This window comes from Haliotis cracherodii, unplaced genomic scaffold (genome assembly GCF_022045235.1).
Source record: "Haliotis cracherodii isolate W230 unplaced genomic scaffold, xgHalCrac1.p SCAF_8, whole genome shotgun sequence".
Classification (NCBI taxonomy): Eukaryota; Metazoa; Mollusca; class Gastropoda; order Lepetellida; family Haliotidae; genus Haliotis; species Haliotis cracherodii.
This window is the reverse complement of record NW_027266341.1, coordinates 318685-341419: the sequence shown is the minus strand read 5'-3', so window position 1 is coordinate 341419 and position 22735 is coordinate 318685. Positions and strand designations below refer to the sequence as shown.

Below are 22735 nucleotides of genomic sequence, written 5' to 3'. Positions count from 1 at the left end.
AGAAAGGGAGGGCTGGCGCGCAAAGCAAAATTAATAAATAATTCAAATCCGATTAAAACATGGGCACTAGTAGGAGTTGCTGGTATAGCGGCTGTATGGTTCTTTTATAAGACCGGAGAAGAGAAAACGTCACCCCCGCCGCAACAGCAAGTTCAATTAGAGGTTAGTCCTCATATAATGCTATAAGAAGCATGACTACTCCAGTTACAGACGGTAAAATGTTGGTAAACGCGACGTATCATTCAGCGGTGGTCACCGGCTTGGCCATTGGCTATGCCCGTATGGCTAAAATGATTACTAAAGCCACACCTCCCAAGCTAGATTTTAATGGATTTGATATAGGTATGATGGTTCTGGATATTGGATTAGCAATGGCAACGAAGGATATGCTCATCAAACAAGGACTTATCCCGGAAGACATAATGAAGTAATTAAACATTTGAATATTTATATTCATATGGCATCAATTGCGATGATGGTCGGTGGAGCTGTTGTTAATGCTCTAGCTTTTTCGGGGAGTAATTATTTATTTTCCAGTATGAGGGAATCAAACGCTAAAGAAGTTGAAGAGGAGCGTAAACGACATAATAAAGCATTAGAACAATACCAAGCAGCTCAGTTACAATATACGCAGCAGAGAATGAAGAGATTAGACTTTATTCATGAAAAACTGATTAAGGAAGGACATTCAATTCAAACGTTTAAGGATGTCGAATCTGCCATGCACGAATACTACCTCGTTTATGGGAAAAAACTCGACCCAATACCTAGACCAACAATGAGTCAGTTTTATACACCGTCAGAGGCTCAGAAAGACCGAGAGGTCGCATTTGTGATTATGGGGTTATCTGCTGTATTGATTTTCAGCTATTCACTAGTGTAGATGTGATTTGCATTTAGACAAATGATATGATAGATGTATATACCATGAATAACTGCAAGTTTACACTCATGGGGAAGACGACTCTATGTAACCGCCGCTGTGTTGAAATTTACTGCGGTATACACAATTATTACATCAAGCGTGGACACATAAACTATACGTGTTCTGAATGCGGGATAGGGGTCAAAGGTCGTTATTGTTTATGTAAGAAACATGGTGCTGATAGGGTCAGGAATCAGATTATTTATGCTAGGAAGAGAGATTACATCAATGAGAGGAATAGGTTGGGGAGGATACGTATTTAAATATATGAAAACAACCAATTAGACATTTGTTTCATTTTGCATATACCATTCAACCACTATGGTTTTTGTCAGAGAGTTGAAGGCTATGGCAAAGCAACGTGGTCTACGTGGATATTCTCGTATGAGAAAAGCTGAATTGATTACCTTACTCGGTTTGGAACCACCACAGACTGTTAGAGAACTCAAAGTTCGAGCAAGAAACAGTGGGCTGAGAGGTTATTCTCGAATGAGAAGAGCTGAATTGATCGCTTTACTAGATAATAATCAACAAGACGAGGAAGATAATAATCAACAACAACAAGAATTAATATTTGTACCCACATCCGCAGGCGTTGGTAAATATCTAAGAGGTTGGAAGATGGATATTAATTCCAACATGGATGTTAACGATATTAAGCCCATCATATCGAGTAAAATTAACGAGGAATTAGATGATTTACAAAGTATAAAATACCAGCTGACGATTAAAATGTCATTGAGTAAAAGTAACGCAGACGATAGCGTCGAATATACCGAACCATATTTCCGTAGCAATCAAGAAGTTATAACCGAATCCGATACTATAAACGCATCATTAGATACATCAATTCAGAGGATACAGGAAACTTTAGAACGCTGGACTAATAGAGGTTCGGGTTGGGGTGTGGATAAAATCGATAGTTTATATTTAGATATAGCGAATTATATGCCCTTCAAAGGTGGATCTTATATAGATTTACCCCCGTATTATAAGAAGAAAAAAGCCATAATTAACGTAAAAAATAAATCCGATGATTGTTTAAGAATGATGATAAGATCTGCATTGTTCCCCGTAGACAAAAATCCGGATAGACCTTCTAGCTATCCCCAAAACGATGGACTCAACTTCGATGGTATAGACGAACCTACACCAATATCACAAATTGATAAGGTGGAAAAGCAAAATAATTTAGCTATAAATGTTTTCGGACATTCTAAAGGAATTGTTGTACACAGGATAAGCTCCGCTCCAGAACATATCCCCAGAATCAATTCATTTTTGATCGAAAAAGATGGAAAATATCATTATACATGGATAAAGAGTTTAAACAGGCTATTATACGATCAAACAAAACATGCTAGAAAGAAATATTTCTGCGAAAGATGCCTGCATGGGTACAGCAGACAAGATCTATTAGAAGCGCATAAAGAAGACTGTAGAGGTGTTGGACAGAATGCCATCAGGATCGATATGCCTAAAGAGGGAAAAAATATATTAAAATTTGAACATTATTACAGTAATCAAATGCCAGTACCGTACGTAATTTACGCCGACTTCGAAGCGCTTATCAAACCTATAGAAAATACTGAACGCAATAATCAAGATAGTTTTACGTACAAAACTCAAGAACATATTCCTTGTGGGTTTGGATATATAGTTGTAAGGTATGATGGGAAAACAAACACTCCCGTGATTTACAGAGGTCCCGATGCAGCGGGAAAGTTCCTAGAATATCTACAAAATGAAGAGAGAATAATCAGGGAAGAATTATCGTGTAAGAAACCCATGCGTATGACGATAGATGATTGGAGGGCCCACAAGAAGTCAACGAGTTGTCACGTTTGTAATAAACCCCTGGATGGGGATTCCGTAAGAGATCATTGTCACGTCATGGGTAATTATCGGGGAGCCGCTCATAATGAGTGTAACTTGAAACTAAAAATGAATGCTCAAACAATACCCATCCCCGTTGTTTCATAACCTTAGGGGATACGATTCACATCTCATCATGCAAGCTATCTCAAAGACCGACGGCGGTTTAACGTGCATTCCTAACAATATGGAAAAATACATATCGTTCTCGTTGACTAAACCTATACATTATAAGGACAAGGATGGGAAATCTAGAATAAAGCAAAGTAATGGGCTTAGATTCATAGACTCCGTACAGTTTCTGTTATCTTCCCTGGACAATTTAGCTAAAGCGAACAATCCCGATGACTTCGCTATAACAAATCAATATACCGATAAGATAACTCGTCATTTACTGCTGAGAAAAGGTGTATATCCATACGAATATATGGATGATTGGTCTAGATTCGAAGAAACTGAATTACCACCCCTCGAATCATTCTATAGTAACTTAACGGAATCTAGAATAACAGATACCGATTATGAACACGCTCTGACGGTCTGGGATAAATTAGGTTGTAAGAATTTAGGCGATTATCACGATCTGTACTTAAAAACCGATGTACTGTTACTCGCCGATATATTCGAGATATTTAGAAAGACGTGTTTAAAACAATACGGCTTAGACCCGGCATGGTACTATTCCAGTCCCGGACTATCGTGGGATGCATTGTTGAAGAAGACCTGCGTAGAACTAAAACTACTCACAGATTACGATATGCACTTGTTTATTGAGAAAGGATTAAGAGGGGTTATATCGATGGCAGCGAAAAGGTATTCCAAGGCTAATAATAAATTAGTGGAAGGATACGATCCGAGTAAACCCGACACGCATATATTATATCTCGACGCTAACAATTTGTACGGATGGGCTATGAGTCAACCTTTACCCACGGGTGGTTTTGAATGGGTCGATGATATCAATGTAAACGATATCCATAATATTAATGTGAATGATGAGAATAAAGGGTACATACTAGAAGTTGACTTGGAATATCCGAGTTCCTTACATAAAGACCATAACAGTTACCCGCTAGCTCCCGAAAGATTAATGGTTAATAAAGACTGGATGTCGGAATATCAACGTTCATTGATGGGTAATAGTAGGTTAGCTAACGTAGAAAAACTCGTACCAAATTTGATGGATAAGACAAAATATATAGTTCACTACAGAAATCTCCAGTTGTATCTATCGTTAGGTATGAAACTAAAGAAAATACACAGAGTTCTAAAGTTTGATCAAAGCCCTTGGATGGAACCCTATATTAGGTTGAACACAGATTTAAGAAAGATAGCCATCAGCGATTTCAAAAAGAATCTGTATAAGCTCATGAATAACTCGGTATTTGGTAAAACTATGGAGAATCTAAGGAAGCGTGTTGATGTTAAATTAGTCAGATCTAATGAGGAAGAAAGACTCAGGAAACTTATAGCCAGTCCGGCTTTTAACAGAAGCAAGATATTCGATAACGACTTAGCCGCGTTGCATATGCAGAAAAGTAATATAAAATTCAACAGACCGGTGTACGTCGGTATGAGTATTCTCGACTTGTCAAAACACTTAATGTATGACTTTTATTACAACGAACTTAAGAAGCAATACGGCGATAGATGCGAGGTGTTATATACCGACACAGATTCTTTGTTGATGGAAATACAAACCGAGGATGTGTATAAAGATATGGCAGAAAAAATAGATATGTACGACACTTGCGATTACCCAAAAGATAATCCACTTCACAGCGTTGTAAATAAAAAGGTGTTAGGTAAGATGAAGGATGAATGTGCTGGGACCCCTATAGCGGAGTATGTGGGATTAAGACCTAAGATGTATTCTATAAAGAAGTCCGATAATGGGGAGATAAGAAAAGCTAAGGGTGTTAAAAAGTATGTGGTAAAAAAGCATATCAAACACGAACAGTATAAAGAATCATTATTCAACGGTAGAACGTTCAAACACGAGATGAACTCTTTAAGAAGTTACGATCATAGGATATATGGATTAAGAATGAACAAGACATCATTATCCCCCTTGGATACAAAGAGATGGATTGATAATGATGGTGTAACTACCTATGCTTATGGTTATGGTGGTAATACCGTACCGTCGGGAACTATGAACAACTCTTCTCGTACAAATGCCCTACCCGGTCCATCTTGAAGATAATAAAGAATAGGCTCTCCTTCTTTCATAACCAATCGACTAATGTTATACGTCTTAAGGGACCATATGGGATCGGTTGCACGACGTAGGCCTCCTTCGAGTTCACCGGGCTGGTATAGATATCTTACCCTTACTCTATCCGGAAGTTTTTGTTCTTTGCCTCTCCTCGGCATTATTCAGCGCTGATACAACGGCTGATAATCGTGTCACCCATTCGGTTGATCTCAATAGCTCGGATTTCATTTCGATCCCATACTGATAGCCAAACAAACGTTCCGCTAGAGTCCGGTTAAATCTTTCGACGATAGCTTGACTACGGTGGGCCTCTCTTTCACCACGGACGATTTTGACGTCGTGCTTTGTTAAGAGTTTAGTTACCGATCCCATAAACTCGCGACCGGGATCTACTTGAAATAGCTTAGGCCATTTTAGTGGTCCGCGTTTATATATGCGACTCAGTGCATTAGCTACTTCTGTTGAATCTTTCGAGGTTAATGGCTCAGCCTCTTTGTATCGACTAGCCACATCCACTACTGTTAAAGCGTATTTATACTTTTTGCGTTTTACCTTATCGTGAGGAAGAAACAAGAGGTCAGCCTGATGAACTTCATTCGTCGTAAAAATATCAAACTTCTTCCTGGGTATATAACGCGGTGCCGGTAAATATATTTGCCACAACGCTTGTTTCTTTAACCAATCCTTGGCCACATCTTTAGATACCTTAGCTGCGGTGGCTAATTTTTTTATTGCTCCTACACCTTTCCAATATCCTCGTGGGCTATAGTAAATTTTATTCATTATTAATTAATATTGATGTTTCGTTTAATACAACTCATGACTATCGTTGAATCGCATAATCATTTTGGCATAAAAAATTCCATCTGTAGTAGCAGTATAGGTATATGAATCCCGCTCCAGTGGAAGTGAGCCAGAACCATCATTACCTATAAAAATTTATATCTTTGGCTCCAGGTGGTGGTGAGCTGGAGCTGAATCTCATGACTATCGTTAAATCGCATAGTCATTTACACATAAAAAATGCTACCTGTAGTAGCAGTATAGGTATATGAATCCCGCTCCAGTGGAAGTGAGCCAGAACCATCATTACCTATACTACTACCCGTGTCACCGTTACAGCTTGTCTGCTGTGTTTGGTTTGTCCATGTATTGGGCAATTCACTCACTGCTGCCTGTATTGTATAGGCAAGTCAACAAGCCAGCAGCAATGGAGTCCCATACTTCCCTTAGCAAAACCGTTTTGTTTTGTTTGAGCTTAAGCTTAAGGAGGTCTATATGGCTTTCACATAAAGCAGATGTTTACTGTGTGTTTACTTAACAGTCAACACACATGAGACCGGGGTAGAAGGGCAATGGCTGTTTGTCCTTGCTCAGGTTACCAGTTATCTGTGAAAGCAATGGTTTACGCCTATGTAAGGTGGGCACTGACAATGTCTATAATAGAAACCAATACCACACTTGTAGAAACCAAATATCTCTTGATGTTGACGAAACACTTGACTGAAAATGTTATTATGTGTAATACACACATGGATAATTAAATGTCAGTAGATCTATTGGCAGACTTTTTATGGCCTCCAGAATTTTCTGGAGATATTTAAATGTCATCTAACATACCTAACCCGGTGACCTGCCCTGAAGGAAGTCCATATGGTGTACCTATCAGTTCATGAGACAAGTGAGGAACCATGGTGTTCCACGTATCAGTTCATACATACATGCATAGTTTGGCTCCTGCATGGTGCAGATGTCCCATGTACTGCCAACAATCAGATGTCCCATGTACTACCAACAATAAGATGTCCCATATACCACCAACCATCAGGTGTCCCATGTACTACCAACAATCAGATGTCCCATGTACTACCAACAATCAGATGTCCCATGTACTACCAACAATCAGATGTCCCATGTACTGCCAACAATCAGATGTCCCATGCACTACCAACAATCAGATGTCCCATGTACTACCAACAATCAGATGTCCCATGTACCACCAACCATCAGATGTCCCATGTACCACCAACCATCAGGTGTCCCATGTACTACCAACAATCAGGTGTCCCAGATACTACCAACAATCAGATGTCCCATGCACTACCAACAATCAGGTGTCCCATGTACCACCAACCATCAGGTGTCCCATGTACTACCAACAATCAGGTGTCCGATGTACTACCAACCATCAGATGTCCCATGTACTACTAACAATCAGGTGTCCCATGTACTACCAACAATCAGGTGTCCCATGTACTACTAACAATCAGGTGTCCCATGTACTACCAACAATCAGGTGTCCCATGTACTACCAACAATCAGATGTCCCGTGTACCACCAACCATCAGGTGTCCCATGCACTACCAACAATCAGATGTCCCATGTACTATCAACAATCAGGTGTCCCATGTACTACCAACAATCAGGTGTCCCATGTACTACCAACAATCAGGTGTCCCATGTACTACCAACAATCAGATGTCCCTTGTACCACCAACCATCAGGTGTCCCATGCACTACCAACAATCAGATGTCCCGTGTACTACCAACAATCAGGTGTCCCATGTACTACCAACAGTCAGGTGTCCCATGTACCACCAACCATCAGGTGTCCCATGCACTACCAACAATCAGATGTCCCTTGTACTACCAACAATCAGATGTCCCATGTACCACCAACCATCAGGTGTCCCATGTACCACCAACCATCAGGTGTCCCATGCACTACCAACAATCAGGTGTCCCATGTACCACCAACCATCAGGTGTCCCATGTACTACCAACAATCAGGTGTCCCATGTACTACCAACAATCAGGTGTCCCATGTACCACCAACCATCAGGTGTCCCATGTACTACCAACAATCAGGTGTCCCATGTACTACCAACAATCAAGTGTCACATGTACTACCAACAATCACATGTCCCATGCACTACCAACAATCAGATGTCCCATGTACTACCAACAATCAGGTGTCCCATGCACTACCAACAATCAGGTGTCCCATGTACCACCAACAATCAGATGTCCCATGTACCACACACCATCAGGTGTCCCATGTACTACCAACCATCAGATGTCCCATGTACTACCAACAATCAGATGTCCCATGTACTACCAACCATCAGGTGTCCCATGTACTACCAACAATCAGGTGTCCCATGTACTACCAACCATCAGGTGTCCCATGTACTACCAACAATCAGGTGTCCCATGTACCACACACCATCAGGTGTCCCATGTACTACCAACCATCAGATGTCCCATGTACTACCAACAATCAGGTGTCCCATGTACCACACACCATCAGGTGTCCCATGTACTACTAACAATCAGGTGTCCCATGCACTACCAACAATCAGGTGTCCCATGTACCACCAACCATCAGGTGTCCCTTGCACTACCAACCATCAGGTGTCCCATGCACTACCAACAATCAGGTGTTCCATGTACCACCAACCATCAGATGTCCCATGTACTACCAACAATCAGATGTCCCATGCACTACCAACCATCAGATGTCCCATGTACTACCAACAATCAGATGTCCCATGCACTACCAACAATCAGGTGTCCCATGTACTACCAACCATCAGATGTCCCATGTACTACCAACAATCAGATGTCCCATGCACTACCAACAATCAGGTGTCCCAAGTACAGTGATCGCTCGCTATTGCGCTCTTCGATAAAGCGCTACTTCGGTTACTACGAGCGGTAACGCATGGCTCCCAAAATTTATGTACACTTTTATTACTGATAGTTTTAGACAGACATAATTGTATTGTTGTTCGTTGTTCATTTGCACATAACGCTTCTCATTGCATAATGAACCGTTTATCGCTGAATGGAGTTCTAATAATCTGTTTGAAAACATCCGCGGCAAGTCCCGGAAATACGATTGTTCAACTAGTTAACTTTTCACACTATCGACCTTTGATCTTAGAAGCGCATGCATGCAATAAAAGAGAACCACAAGCGAAGTTTATATTCTTAATTAGTGGGCAATCCAATTTGAGGCGACACTGTCACACACATGTAGTTGCTGTCACAACACGGCGGTCATTCATTTCGTAATCGCGCTTTCGTAACAGCGCCTGGTTTTTTCCGTAGTTATAACAAGCGATTTTATTGGATTAAAATTTGTTTGTAATGGCGCTTTCTTGCCGAAATCTACTACAAGTTTCGTGATTGGTCAATTTTGAGCACGTGACCTCAGGCAGCCAATCAAATTATAGCTGTGATACCAAGCTCATGTTTGATAAATTTCAGAAGTTGGCGAAAGATTTTTTGTTAAATCGTGTTATTCTGAACGTTTTAAGCAGGAAATCACGATATATATTAAAAATATGGAACTTCGCGAATGTATCGTGCTAGGTTACGAGCTGTGACAAAGATTTTTCATGCATATATTTTTGCATTAAACATTGTGTCCGAGCCGAGAATTCAAGGCGACGAAAGCCGAGATGTCATTTGACTTACATTACACGCGATCGCACGAAACGATGGAAATAATAACTTAGATGTAAGTTTGATTACTTTTAGATATATTTTTGTTGATTTTATTTATCACTTTGTATAATAAGATTTGTTTAAAACGTCTTTATTTTGCTCTTTGATGTGGACCCTTTGTCGAAATGTGTGTCCGAGAATTTTATTTTCAATAACATCGCGGGAAATAGTGAATAATTTTTTAATTTATCGATTAAAAATGATAAATTGAAATGGAATACGTATTTCAGACATTGTGAAATGTGACAGATTTAATAAATGAATGATATTACAGGTAGATCTAGGTCCATAAAAATATATACTATTTTGATGTGACGTGAGATAAACACATATTGATGATTTAAGATTTTCCGAGCGCGCGCCTCGGCCTCGGTTAAACGGCTCATCGTCTATAACGCCCACCAATTATTTGGACCCCATTGGTAGCGTTATAGCGAGCGATCACTGTACTGCCAACAATCAGGTGTCCCATGCACTACCAACAATCAGATGTCCCATATACTACAAAGCATTAGATGTCCCATGCACTACAAAGCATTAGATGTCCCATACACTACAAAGCATTAGATGTCCCATACACTACAAAGCATTAGATGTCCCATACACTACAAAGCATTAGATGTCCCATATACTACAAAGCATTAGATGTCCCATACACTTCAAAGCATTAGATGTCCAATGCACTACAAAGCATTTGATGTCCCATGCAAGACAAAGCATTAGATGTCCCATACACTACAAAGCATTAGATATCCCATATACTACAAAGCATTAGATGTCCCATGCACTACAAAGCATTAGATGTCCCATACACTACAAAGCATTAGATGTCCCATGCACTACAAAGCAGTACATCTCCCATGCACTACAAAGCATTAGATGTCCCATACACTACAAAGCATTAGATGTCCCATATACTACAAAGCATTAGATATCCCACATACTACAAAGCATTAGATGTCCCATGCACTACAAAGCATTAGATGTCCCATGCACTACAAAGCATTAGATGTCCCATACACTACAAAGCATTAGATATCCCACATACTACAAAGCATTAGATGTCCCATGCACTACAATGCATTAGATGTCCCATGCACTACAAAGCATTAGATGTCCCATATACTACAAAGCATTAGATGCCCCATGCACTACAAAGCATTAGATGTCCCATGCACTACAAAGCATTAGATGTCCCATACACTACAAAGCTTTTTGATGTCCCATGCACTACAAAGCATTAGAAATCCCATGCACTTTAAAGCATTAGATGTCCCATATACTACAAAGCATTAGATGTCCCATACACTACAAAGCATTAGATGTCCCATACACTACAAAGCATTAGATGCCCCATACACTACAAAGCATTAGATGTCCCATGCACTACAAAGCATTAGATGTCCCATGCACTACAAAGCATTAGATATCCCATATACTACAAAGCATTAGATATCCCACATACTACAAAGTATTAGATATCCCATGCACTACAAAGCATTAGATGCCGCATGCACTACAAAGCATTAGATGTCCCATGCACTACAAAGCATTACATCTCCCATGCACTACAAAGCATTAGATGTCCCATACACTACAAAGCTTTTTGATGTCCCATGCACTACAAAGCATTAGATGTCCCATGCACTACAAAGCATTAGAAATCCCATGCACTACAAAGCATTAGAAGTCCCATGCACTACAAAGCATTACATCTCCCATGAACTACAAAACATTACATCTCCCATGCACTACAAAGCATTACATGTCCCATGCACTACAATGCATTAGATGTCCCATGCACTACAAAGCATTAGATGTCCCATATACTACAAAGCATTAGATGTCCCATGCACTACAAAGCATTAGAAGTCCCATGCATTACCCTGAATCAAGTCTACCCAGTCACTGTTGACCCGACAAGGGAATGCCTCGTACATTATATTGTCCGAGTCACCTGTCAGATTAGGGTTCCCCATTGATTTTGTGTCATAACAAGTGTATTTCAGGGGGCAACTATTGAACACCACGCCTGTTTAAAAGCAAGAGATTAATGGTGTAATATTAACATGGCTTTCTATTTACACTGATTGTTTTTCACAAATCTGGATGACGTCATGGTGCATCCTGTTATCTGTGTGTCATTGTGTTTGTGAGAAGATTCCTCCACACCTGTGGGTGAGAAGCCCAGTTTAGATAACTGGTATCAAACATATGTGTGAGATCGAATTTTAGGTCTGTGATTAGTTACCCCATGATTATGACCTATCGTCAGATTATCACAGACGTCTTTCCTGATTGTAAGTCATTGTGCTTTCTTGTGCTTCAGTCGATTTCACCAACGTCTGTGTCACAACTTTATGGTTTTAGAGTGTTCTATGATCGTATCTAATTAGGAGATAACCATACTGTGTTTTCAATGTAGAACTAGGTTACCTGTATCTAATTAGGAGATAACCAGACTGTGTTTTCAATGTAGAACTAGGTTACCTGTATCTAATTAGGAGATAACCATACTGTGTTTTCAATGTAGAACTAGGTTACCTGTCTCTAATTAGGAGATAACCATACTGTGTTTTCAATGTAGAACTAGGTTACCTGTATCTAATTAGGAGATAACCATACTGTGTTTTCAATGTAGAACTAGGTTACCTGTATCTAATTAGGATAACCATACTGTGTTTTCAATGTAGAACTAGGTTACCTGTATCTAATTAGGAGATAACCATACTGTGTTTTCAATGTAGAACTAGGTTACCTGTATCTAATTAGGATAACCATACTGTGTTTTCAATGTAGAACTAGGTTACCTGTATCTAATTAGGAGATAACCATACTGTGTTTTCAATGTAGAACTAGGTTACCTGTATCTAATTAGGAGATAACCAGACTGTGTTTTCAATGTAGAACTAGGTTACCTGTATCTAATTAGGAGATAACCGTACTGTGTTTTCAATGTAGAACTAGGTTACCTGTATCTAATTAGGAGATAACCATACTGTGTTTTCAATGTAGAACTAGGTTACCTGTATCTAATTAGGATAACCATACTGTGTTTTCAATGTAGAACTAGGTTACATGTATCTAATTAGGAGATAACCAGACTGTGTTTTCAATGTAGAACTAGGTAACCTGTATCTAATTAGGAGATAACCATACTGTGTTTTCAATGTAGAACTAGGTTACCTGTATCTAATTAGGATATAACCACACTGTGTTTTTAATGTAGAACTAGGTTACCTGTATCTAATTAGGAGATAACCACACTGTGTTTTCAATGTAGAACTAGGTTACCTGTATCTAATTAGGAGATAACCATACTGTGTTTTCAATGTAGAACTAGGTTACCTGTATCTAATTAGGAGATAACCATACTGTGTTTTCAATGTAGAACTAGGTGACCTGTAGATTTAACTGCACTAAATTGAATTTGGAACCGAACGCTCAGCGTGAGGCATGGGTTGAGTCCAGTGCTTTGAGTGGGTTATCAATCTGAATTATGGAGTCACCAAACAAAATATGGCGCTGTATATACTCAAACGGTTTATTTACACCGTAATACTTCACTCAAACATTATGACGTCATATTGCTCATTGTGACGCAAAAGATATGACATAACAGTCGTATATAAAAAAGCACCAAAATTCCAAGCACTCTGTTGTCTCCAAAACTTAAATACATTCCCTTTGTAGATATCTATCATGTTTTCTGCATGAAATGTATTCCCAAACATCCTTTTAATATTATAGCAACTGCATGTGTGCATTTTGTAACCTGTAATTGTAGATATTATTGTTCAAATATGCCTACAGACAATGACTGAAAAAAAGTAATATTCTATGAATATTAGCTTCTGCAGTGATGCGGCTGTCAAACCAGCTGTTTCAATCAGAGGGGGTTATTGTGATTTAATAGCCTCTGAATGACCAGTCAGAATCGAGTAAATTCCAAATTCATGGTAAAATGTGCATTATCACCATCACCTTTGATAATCAACAGATATGGCTCTTTCGTTACTCATGACTGTTATGTGCTAAGTATTAATGTGCCATTGCGATATTCAAAATATACTACTCAAAGTTTGCTACGGATCACCACCTTAAAAGATGATATTTCAAATTTTGTGCATCTGTTGAAATAGCCAAAGACATTATTGCATGAAGACATGTTTAATGAATAAAAGCCTGTTGTCATGTGTCACACTATGTGAACAAAGATGTGAAACTCTCTGTAGCGGGTATTTGATCTACATGATGTGTTCACAGCCTGGCACCGTCGTAGTATGCTCCCAATAAATGTCTGGATGACAGTAAGAGCATTGTGTGTCGTGAGAGGGTGATCTGCAGCTGGTTCCACATGTGTTCGATAGGGAATAGGTCTGATAACTGGGCTGGCCACTCCATGTGGACAATGGTCTCATACTCAAAATAGGCATGAACGACCCTGGCACGATGAGGTCGTGAGTAATTGTCCATGAAGATGAAGTCCTGTCCGATTGCTCCCCCATACGGTCTCATCCCTTCCAGGGTGCACCTGTCATCGTGCCCAGCTGTAGGACATGGAGATTGGTTTTCCCAGCTCTACTGATCCCACCCCAAATCATGATTGAGCCCATTCCATATCGGTCATATTTGGCTTCGTTGGAATCTTGAAATCTTTCTCCTCGTTTACATCTCATTCGGGCATGATGATCTGTGAAGTCCCGAAAGCATCTTAATTCATCAGTGAAAATAACTGGAACGCAGTCCTGGTCTGTGAAATTGACATGAATGCATGCCCTCTGTGACCGGAGATCAGCCTCACAGTGTGCTTGTGCCTATCATTTACCTTACAAAATTACTTTGGCATATATACACAGGCAATGCGAAAAGGCACCTGCATGCAAACTCTTAAGACCTGCACATTATGCACAGTAACCACAGTAGTTGTGAGAGGGAAGACTTTCATTTTTTATGTTTCTCTGTTAGATGATGACCCTGAATGAGTTCAAGGACATGTATGGCGCCATTGAGCGCCATCACCATGACCTCAAACTGGCCCATCTTACAGGGAAAACCAAGGACCTGATGTAAGTGTTTGAAGCCAGGACCTGATGTAAGTGCTGGAAGCCAGAACCTGATGTAGGTGTTTGAAGCCAGGACCTGATGTAAGTGTTTGAAGCCAGGACCGGATGTAAGTGCTTGAAGCCAGGACCTGATGTAAGTGTTTGAAGCCAGGACCTGATGTAAGTGTTTGAAGCCAGGACCTGGTGTAAGTGTTTGAAGCCAGGACCTGATGTAAGTGCTGGAAGCCAGAACCTGATGTAAGTGTTTGAAGCCAGGACCTGATGTAAGTGTTTGAAGCCAGGACCTGGTGTAAGTGTTTGAAGCCAGGACCTGATGTAAGTGTTTGAAGCCAGGACCTGATGTAAGTGCTGGAAGCCAGGACCTGATGTAAGTGTTTGAAGCCAGGACCTGGTGTAAGTGCTGGAAGCCAGGACCTGATGTACCAGTGTGTCCCTCTGTTGCAGGGACCAGGCAGAGCGGGACACCAGGTTCTACCACATCCTTGTCCAGATGCTGAGTGAAGTTAAGGAGTAAGTGATCTTTGAGTAGTTGTGTTCAGTTTACATTGTTCAGTGACCTAGCCACTATCTATAGGATGTGGTGAACTAATGCTGTTTTGTGTTACCGTTGTGTGAATATGATGTGACCTGTTCCAGGGTGAAGTCTGGCAAGCAGCAGGAGAGTCTGAGGAAGGTGTACACATGGTATCTGGCCAACAAGCATGTGCTGTACTCCGGTCCGGTCAGTCACTAGTCCACCAGTCTGCCACTAGTCCTCCAGTCAGTCACTAGTCCACCTGTCTGTCACTTGTCCACCTGTCTGTCACTAGTCCACCTGTCTGTCACTAGTCCACCTGTCTGTCACTTGTCCACCAGTCAGTCAGTTGTCCACCAGTCTGTCACTAGTACATACGTCAGTCAGTTGTCCACCAGTCTGTCACTAGTCCACCTGTCAGTCAGTTGTCCACCAGTCTGTCACTAGTCAACCAGTCTGTCACTTGTCCACCAGTCTGTCACTAGTCAACCAGTCTGTCACTAGTCCACCTGTCTGTCACTTGTCCACCTGTCTGTCACGTGTCCACCTGTCTGTCACTTGTCCACCAGTCAGTCAGTTGTCCACCAGTCTGTCACTAGTACATACGTCAGTCAGTTGTCCACCAGTCTGTCACTAGTCCACCTGTCAGTCAGATGTCCACCAGTCTGTCACTAGTCAACCAGTCTGTCACTTGTCCACCGGTCAGTCACTTGTCCACCAGTCTGTCACTAGTCCACCAGTCTGTCACTAGTCCACCAGTCTGTCAGTTGTCCACCTATCTGTCACTTGTAACAAGTTTGTGATGTAGTTGTGCTTTCTCCTTGCAGCACTTCGGTCGTATCTATCAGCGACAGGCAGCGCAGGAAGTGCTGAAGAAAGCCACTTCCCCTCGAAATCCCCCACCTAGTCGTGACAGCCACCATGTTGGCAGTGAGAGGAGCAGGCCATCCTCACAACGCTACGCCAATATGGCCAATGGGCGCTCCACTAATCACAGCTCACCAGAGAAGGTGCGTCCTACTAATTCTACAGTGTCAGCATGTGGGGGCTGCATTGTACTTGTCTGTGTGTTAGTCCTAATTTAGTGTGTGTAAGTCCTGATTTAGTGTGTGTTAGTCCTGATTTAGTATGTGTTAGTCCTGATTTAGAGTGTGTGAGTCCTGATTTAGTGTGTGTTAGTCCTGATTTAGTGTATGTTAGTCCTGATTTAGTGTATGTTAGTCCTGATTTAGTGTGTGTTAGTCCTGATTTAGTGTATGTTAGTCCTGATTTAGTGTGTGTGAGTCCTGATTTAGTGTGTGTGAGTCCTGAATTAGTGTATGTTAGTCCTGATTTAGTGTGTGTGAGTCCTGATTTAGTGTGTGTAAGTCCTGATTTAGTGTGTGTTAGTCCTGATTTAGTGTGTGTAAGTCCTGATTTAGTGTGTGTTAGTCCTGATTTAGTGTGTGTGAGTCCTGATTTAGTGTGTGTTAGTCCTGATTTAGTGTATGTTAGTCCTGATTTAGTGTATGTTAGTCCTGATTTAGTGTTTGTTAGTCCTGATTTAGTGTGTGTTTGTCCTGATTTAGTGTATGTTAGTCCTGATTTAGTGTTTTTTAGTCCTGATGTAGTGTATGTTAGTCCTGATTTAGTGTGTGTTAGTCCTGATTTAGTGTATGAGTCCTGATTTAGTGTGTGTTAGTCCTGATTTAGTGTGTGTTAGTCCTGATTTAGTGTGTGTGAGTCCTGATTTAGTGTGTGTTTGTCATGATTTTTAATGTGTGTTAGTCCTGATTTAATGTGTGTTAGTCCTGATTTTGTGTGTGTTTGTCCTGATTTAGTGTGTGTTTGTCCTGATTTAGTGTGTGTAAGTCCTGATTTAGTGTGTGTTAGTCCTGATTTAGTGTTTTTTAGTCCTGATTTTTAATGTGTGTTAGTCCTGATTTAATGTGTGTTAGTCCTGATTTAGTGTGTGTCAGTCCTGATTTTTAATGTGTGTTAGTCCTGATTTGATGTGTGTTAGTCCTGATTTAGTGTGTGTTAGTCCTGATTTAGTGTATGTTAGTCCTGATTTAGTGTGTGTTAGTCCTGATTTAGTGTATGAGTCCTGATTTAGTGTGTGTTAGTCCTGATTTAATGTATGTTAGTCCTGATTTAGTGTATGAGTCCTGATTTAGTGTGTGTTAGTCCTGATTTTTAATGTGTGTTAGTCCTGATTTAATGTGTGTTAGTCCTGATTTAGTGTGTGTCAGTCCTGATTTTTAATGTGTGTTAGTCCTGATTTGATGTGTGTTAGTCCTGATTTAGTGTGTGTTAGTCCTGATTTATTGTGTGTGAGTCCTGATTTAGTGTGAGTCCTGATTTAGTGTGTGTTTGTCATGATTTTTAATCTGTGTTAGTCCTGATTTAATGTGTGTTAGTCCTGATTTAGTGTGTGTTAGTCCTGATTTAGTGTGTGTTTGTCATGATTTTTAATCTGTGTTAGTCCTGATTTAATGTGTGTTAGTCCTGATTTAGTGTGTGTTAGTTCTGATTTAGTGTGTGTGAGAGTCCTGATTTAGTGTGTGTTAGTCCTGATTTAGTGTGTGTAAGTCCTGATTTAGTGTGTGTTAGTCCTGATTTAGTGTATGTTAGTCCTGATTTAGTGTGTGTTAGTCCTGATTTAGTGTGTGTGAGAGTCCTGATTTAGTGTGTGTTAGTCCTGATTTAGTGTGTGTAAGTCCTGATTTAATGTGTGTGAGTCCTGATTTAGTGTGTGTTAGTCCTGATTTAGTGTGTGTGAGTCCTGATTTAGTGTATGTTAGTCCTGATTTAGTGTGTGTTAGTCCTGATTTAGTGTGTGTAAGTCCTGATTTGGTGTGTGTGAGTCCTGATTTAGTGTGTGTGAGTCCTGATTTAGTGTATGTTAGTCCTGATTTAGTGTGTGTTAGTCCTGATTTAGTTAGTATGAATCTGACCATGGTTTTATCTCCACTTTGTTGGGGAATGCAAAAGTATGCATGAAACTTATCATGTGCATGTTATGTGTGGCGGAGATTACAGTTTACAAGTCAGTGCAGTTCCTGCAGAGGGATTCCCTAATTGGTGGAGTCCAGTGGCAGATATCCTGTGTGATACCAGCTTGTTGGGAGGCATTCTTCTATTGTAGTCACTTTGTGCAGGGATGATTGTGAGGCAGGGTTGGTCATGAATACTCAGATTTGTTGGCAGCACTTTCAACAATTGCACAAATCAGGGCATACAAATATGTTAATTGCAAGGTCTCGGGTGAACGCACTGGCTGTGTGTGAGACCGAGCAATTGTATGGTGTGGTTACTACTGGTTCTACACGGCCACCAGTCCAGAATGTGGTGCCTCTTCACCCTTCACACATTCAGTGTATATACTTGGCGTGTGATACGACAAACTGTGAGACTCTCACCCACTGATGGGTTCAGTTAGACATGATATATACTTGACATGTGATACAACAAAATGTGAGGCTGTCACCCACTGATGGGTTCAGTTAGACATGATATATACTTGACGTGTGATACAACAAAATGTGAGACTCTCACCCACTGATGGGTTCAGTTAGACATGATATATACTTGACATGTGATACAACAAAATGTGAGACTGTCACCCACTGATGGGTTCAGTTAGACATGATATATACTTGACGTCTGATACAAAAAGCTGTGAGGCTGTCACCCACTGGTGGGTTCAGTTAGACATGATATATACTTGACGTGTGATACAACAAAATGTGAGGCTGTCACCCACTGATGGGTTCAGTTAGACATGATATATACTTGACGTGTGATACAACAAAATGTGAGGCTGTGACCCACTGGTGGGTTCAGTTAGACATGATATAAACTTGACGTGTGATACAACAAAATGTGAGACTGTCACCCACTGATGGGTTCAGTTAGACATGATATAAACTTGACGTGTGATACAACAAAATGTGAGGCTGTCACCCACTGGTGGGTTCAGTTAGACATGATATATACTTGATGTGTGATACAACAAGCTGTGAGGCTGTGACCCACTGGTGGGTTCAGTTAGACATGATATAAACTTGACATGTGATACAACAAAATGTGAGGCTGTGACCCACTGGTGGGTTCAGTTAGACATGATATATACTTGACATGTGATACAACAAAATGTGAGGCTGTGACCCACTGGTGGGTTCAGTTAGACATGATATATACTTGACATGTGATACAACAAAATGTGAGGCTGTCACCCACTGGTGGGTTCAGTTAGACATGATATATACTTGACATGTGATACAACAAAATGTTAGGCTGTGACCCACTGGTGGGTTCAGTTAGACATGATATATACTTGACATGTGATACAACAAAATGTGAGACTGTGACCCACTGATGGGTTCAGTTAGACATGATATATACTTGACGTGTGATACAACAAAATGTGAGGCTGTGACCCACTGATGGGTTCAGTTAGACATGATATATACTTGACATGTGATACAACAAAATGTGAGACTCTCACCCACTGGTGGGTTCAGTTAGACATGATATATACTTGACGTGTGATACAACAAAATGTGAGGCTGTGACCCACTGGTGGGTTCAGTTAGACATGATATAAACTTGACGTCTGATACAACAAAATGTGAGGCTGTGACCCACTGGTGGGTTCAGTTAGACATGATATATACTTGACGTGTGATACAACAAAATGTGAGGCTGTGACCCACTGATGGGTTCAGTTAGACATGATATATACTTGACGTGTGATACAACAAAATGTGAGACTGTGACCCACTGATGGGTTCAGTTAGACATGATATATACTTGACATGTGATACAACAAAATGTGAGGCTGTGACCCACTGATGGGTTCAGTTAGACATGATATATACTTGACATGTGATACAACAAAATGTGAGACTGTGACCCACTGGTGGGTTCAGTTAGACATGATATAAACTTGACATGTGATACAACAAAATGTGAGGCTGTGACCCACTGATGGGTTCAGTTAGACATGATATATACTTGACATGTGATACAACAAAATGTGAGGCTGTGACCCACTGATGGGTTCAGTTAGACATGATATATACTTGACATGTGATACAACAAAATGTGAGGCTGTGACCCACTGATGGGTTCAGCTAGACATGATATAAACTTGACGTGTGATACAACAAAATGTGAGACTGTCACCCACTGATGGGTTCAGTTAGACATGATATAAACTTGACATGTGATACAACAAAATGTGAGGCTGTGACCCACTGATGGGTTCAGTTAGACATGATATAAACTTGACGTGTGATACAACAAAATGTGAGGCTGTGACCCACTGGTTGGTTCAGTTAGACATGATATATACTTGACATGTGATACAACAAAATTTGAGACTGTGACCCACTGATGGGTTCAGCTAGACATGATATATACTTGACATGTGATACAACAAAATGTGAGGCTGTCACCCACTGATGGGTTCAGTTAGACATGATATATACTTGACATGTGATACAACAAAACGTGAGACTGTCACCCACTGATGGGTTCAGTTAGACATGATATATACTTGACATGTGATACAACAAAATGTGAGGCTGTGACCCACTGGTGGGTTCAGTTAGACATGATATATACTTGACATGTGATACAACAAACTGTGAGACTGTGACCCACTGATGGGTTCAGTTAGACATGATATATACTTGACATGTGATACAACAAAATGTGAGGCTGTGACCCACTGATGGGTTCAGTTAGACATGATATATACTTGACATGTGATACAACAAAATGTGAGACTGTCACCCACTGATGGGTTCAGTTAGACATGATATATACTTGACATGTGATACAACAAGCTGTGAGGCTGTCACCCACTGATGGGTTCAGTTAGACATCATATAAACATGACATGTGATACAACAAAATGTGAGGCTGTGACCCACTGGTGGGTTCAGTTAGACATGATTTTAACTTGACGTGTTATACAACAAAATGTGAGACTGTCACCCACTGATGGGTTCAGTTAGACATGATATAAACTTGACGTGTGATACAACAAAATGTGAGACTGTCACCCACTGATGGGTTCAGTTAGACATGATATAAACTTGACGTGTGATACAACAAAATGTGAGACTGTCACCCACTGATGGGTTCAGTTAGACATGATATAAACTTGACATGTGATACAACAAAATGTGAGGCTGTGACCCACTGGTGGGTTCAGTTAGACATGATATAAACTTGACGTGTTATACAACAAAATGTGAGACTGTCACCCACTGATGGGTTCCGTTAGACATGATATAAACTTGACGTGTGATACAACAAAATGTGAGACTGTCACCCACTGATGGGTTCAGTTAGACATGATATAAACTTGACGTGTGATACAACAAAATGTGAGACTGTCACCCACTGATGGGTTCAGTTAGACATGATATAAACTTGACATGTGATACAACAAAATGTGAGGCTGTCACCCACTGATGGGTTCAGTTAGACATGATATATACTTGACATGTGATACAACAAAATGTGAGACTGTCACCCACTGATGGGTTCAGTTAGACATGATATATACTTGACATGTGATACAACAAAATGTGAGACTGTGACCCACTGATGGGTTCAGTTAGACATGATATATACTTGACATGTGATACAACAAAATGTGAGACTGTGACCCACTGGTGGGTTCAGTTAGACATGATATAAACTTGACATGTGATACAACAAGCTGTGAGGCTGTCACCCACTGGTGGGTTCAGTTAGACATGATATATACTTGACGTGTGATACAACAAAATGTGAGGCTGTCACCCACTGATGGGTTCAGTTAGACATGATATATACTTGACATGTGATACAACAAAATGTGAGGCTGTGACCCACTGATGGGTTCAGTTAGACATGATATAAACTTGACGTGTGATACAACAAAATGTGAGACTGTCACCCACTGATGGGTTCAGTTAGACATGATATATACTTGACATGTGATACAACAAAATGTGAGGCTGTGACCCACTGGTGGGTTCAGTTAGACATGATATAAACTTGACATGTGATACAACAAAATGTGAGGCTGTGACCCACTGATGGGTTCAGTTAGACATGATATAAACTTGACATGTGATACAACAAAATGTGAGACTGTCACCCACTGATGGGTTCAGTTAGACATGATATATACTTGACATGTGATACAACAAAATGTTAGGCTGTGACCCACTGATGGGTTCAGTTAGACATGATATATACTTGACATGTGATACAACAATCCGTGAGGCTGTCACCCACTGATAGGTTCAGTTAGACATGATATATACTTGACATGTGATACAACAAGCTGTGAGGCTGTGACCCACTGGTGGGTTCAGTTAGACATGATATATACTTGACATGTGATACAACAAAATGTGAGGCTGTGACCCACTGATGGGTTCAGTTAGACATGATATATACTTGACATGTGATACAGCAAACCGTGAGGCTGTCACCCACTGATAGGTTCAGTTAGACATGATATATACTTGACATGTGATACAACAAGCTGTGAGGCTGTGACCCACTGGTGGGTTCAGTTAGACATGATATATACTTGACATGTGATACAACAAAATGTGAGGCTGTCACCCACTGAT

The 22735-nt window shown here is 40.5% G+C and overlaps 1 protein-coding gene across 2 annotated transcripts in view; it reads left to right on the top strand.

Annotated features, from left to right (window-relative positions):
* LOC139450201 (uncharacterized) overlaps positions 1 to 22735 on the top strand; it is a 125532-nt gene that overhangs the window by 18796 nt on the left and 84001 nt on the right. For both annotated transcript variants that reach the window (XM_071231876.1, XM_071231878.1), the window contains exons 2-5: positions 14499 to 14599; positions 15041 to 15106; positions 15233 to 15317; positions 15938 to 16120. In XM_071231876.1, coding sequence (XP_071087977.1) covers positions 14499 to 14599; positions 15041 to 15106; positions 15233 to 15317; positions 15938 to 16120 — 435 coding nt within the window. The remainder of the gene's footprint in view (positions 1 to 14498; positions 14600 to 15040; positions 15107 to 15232; positions 15318 to 15937; positions 16121 to 22735) is intronic.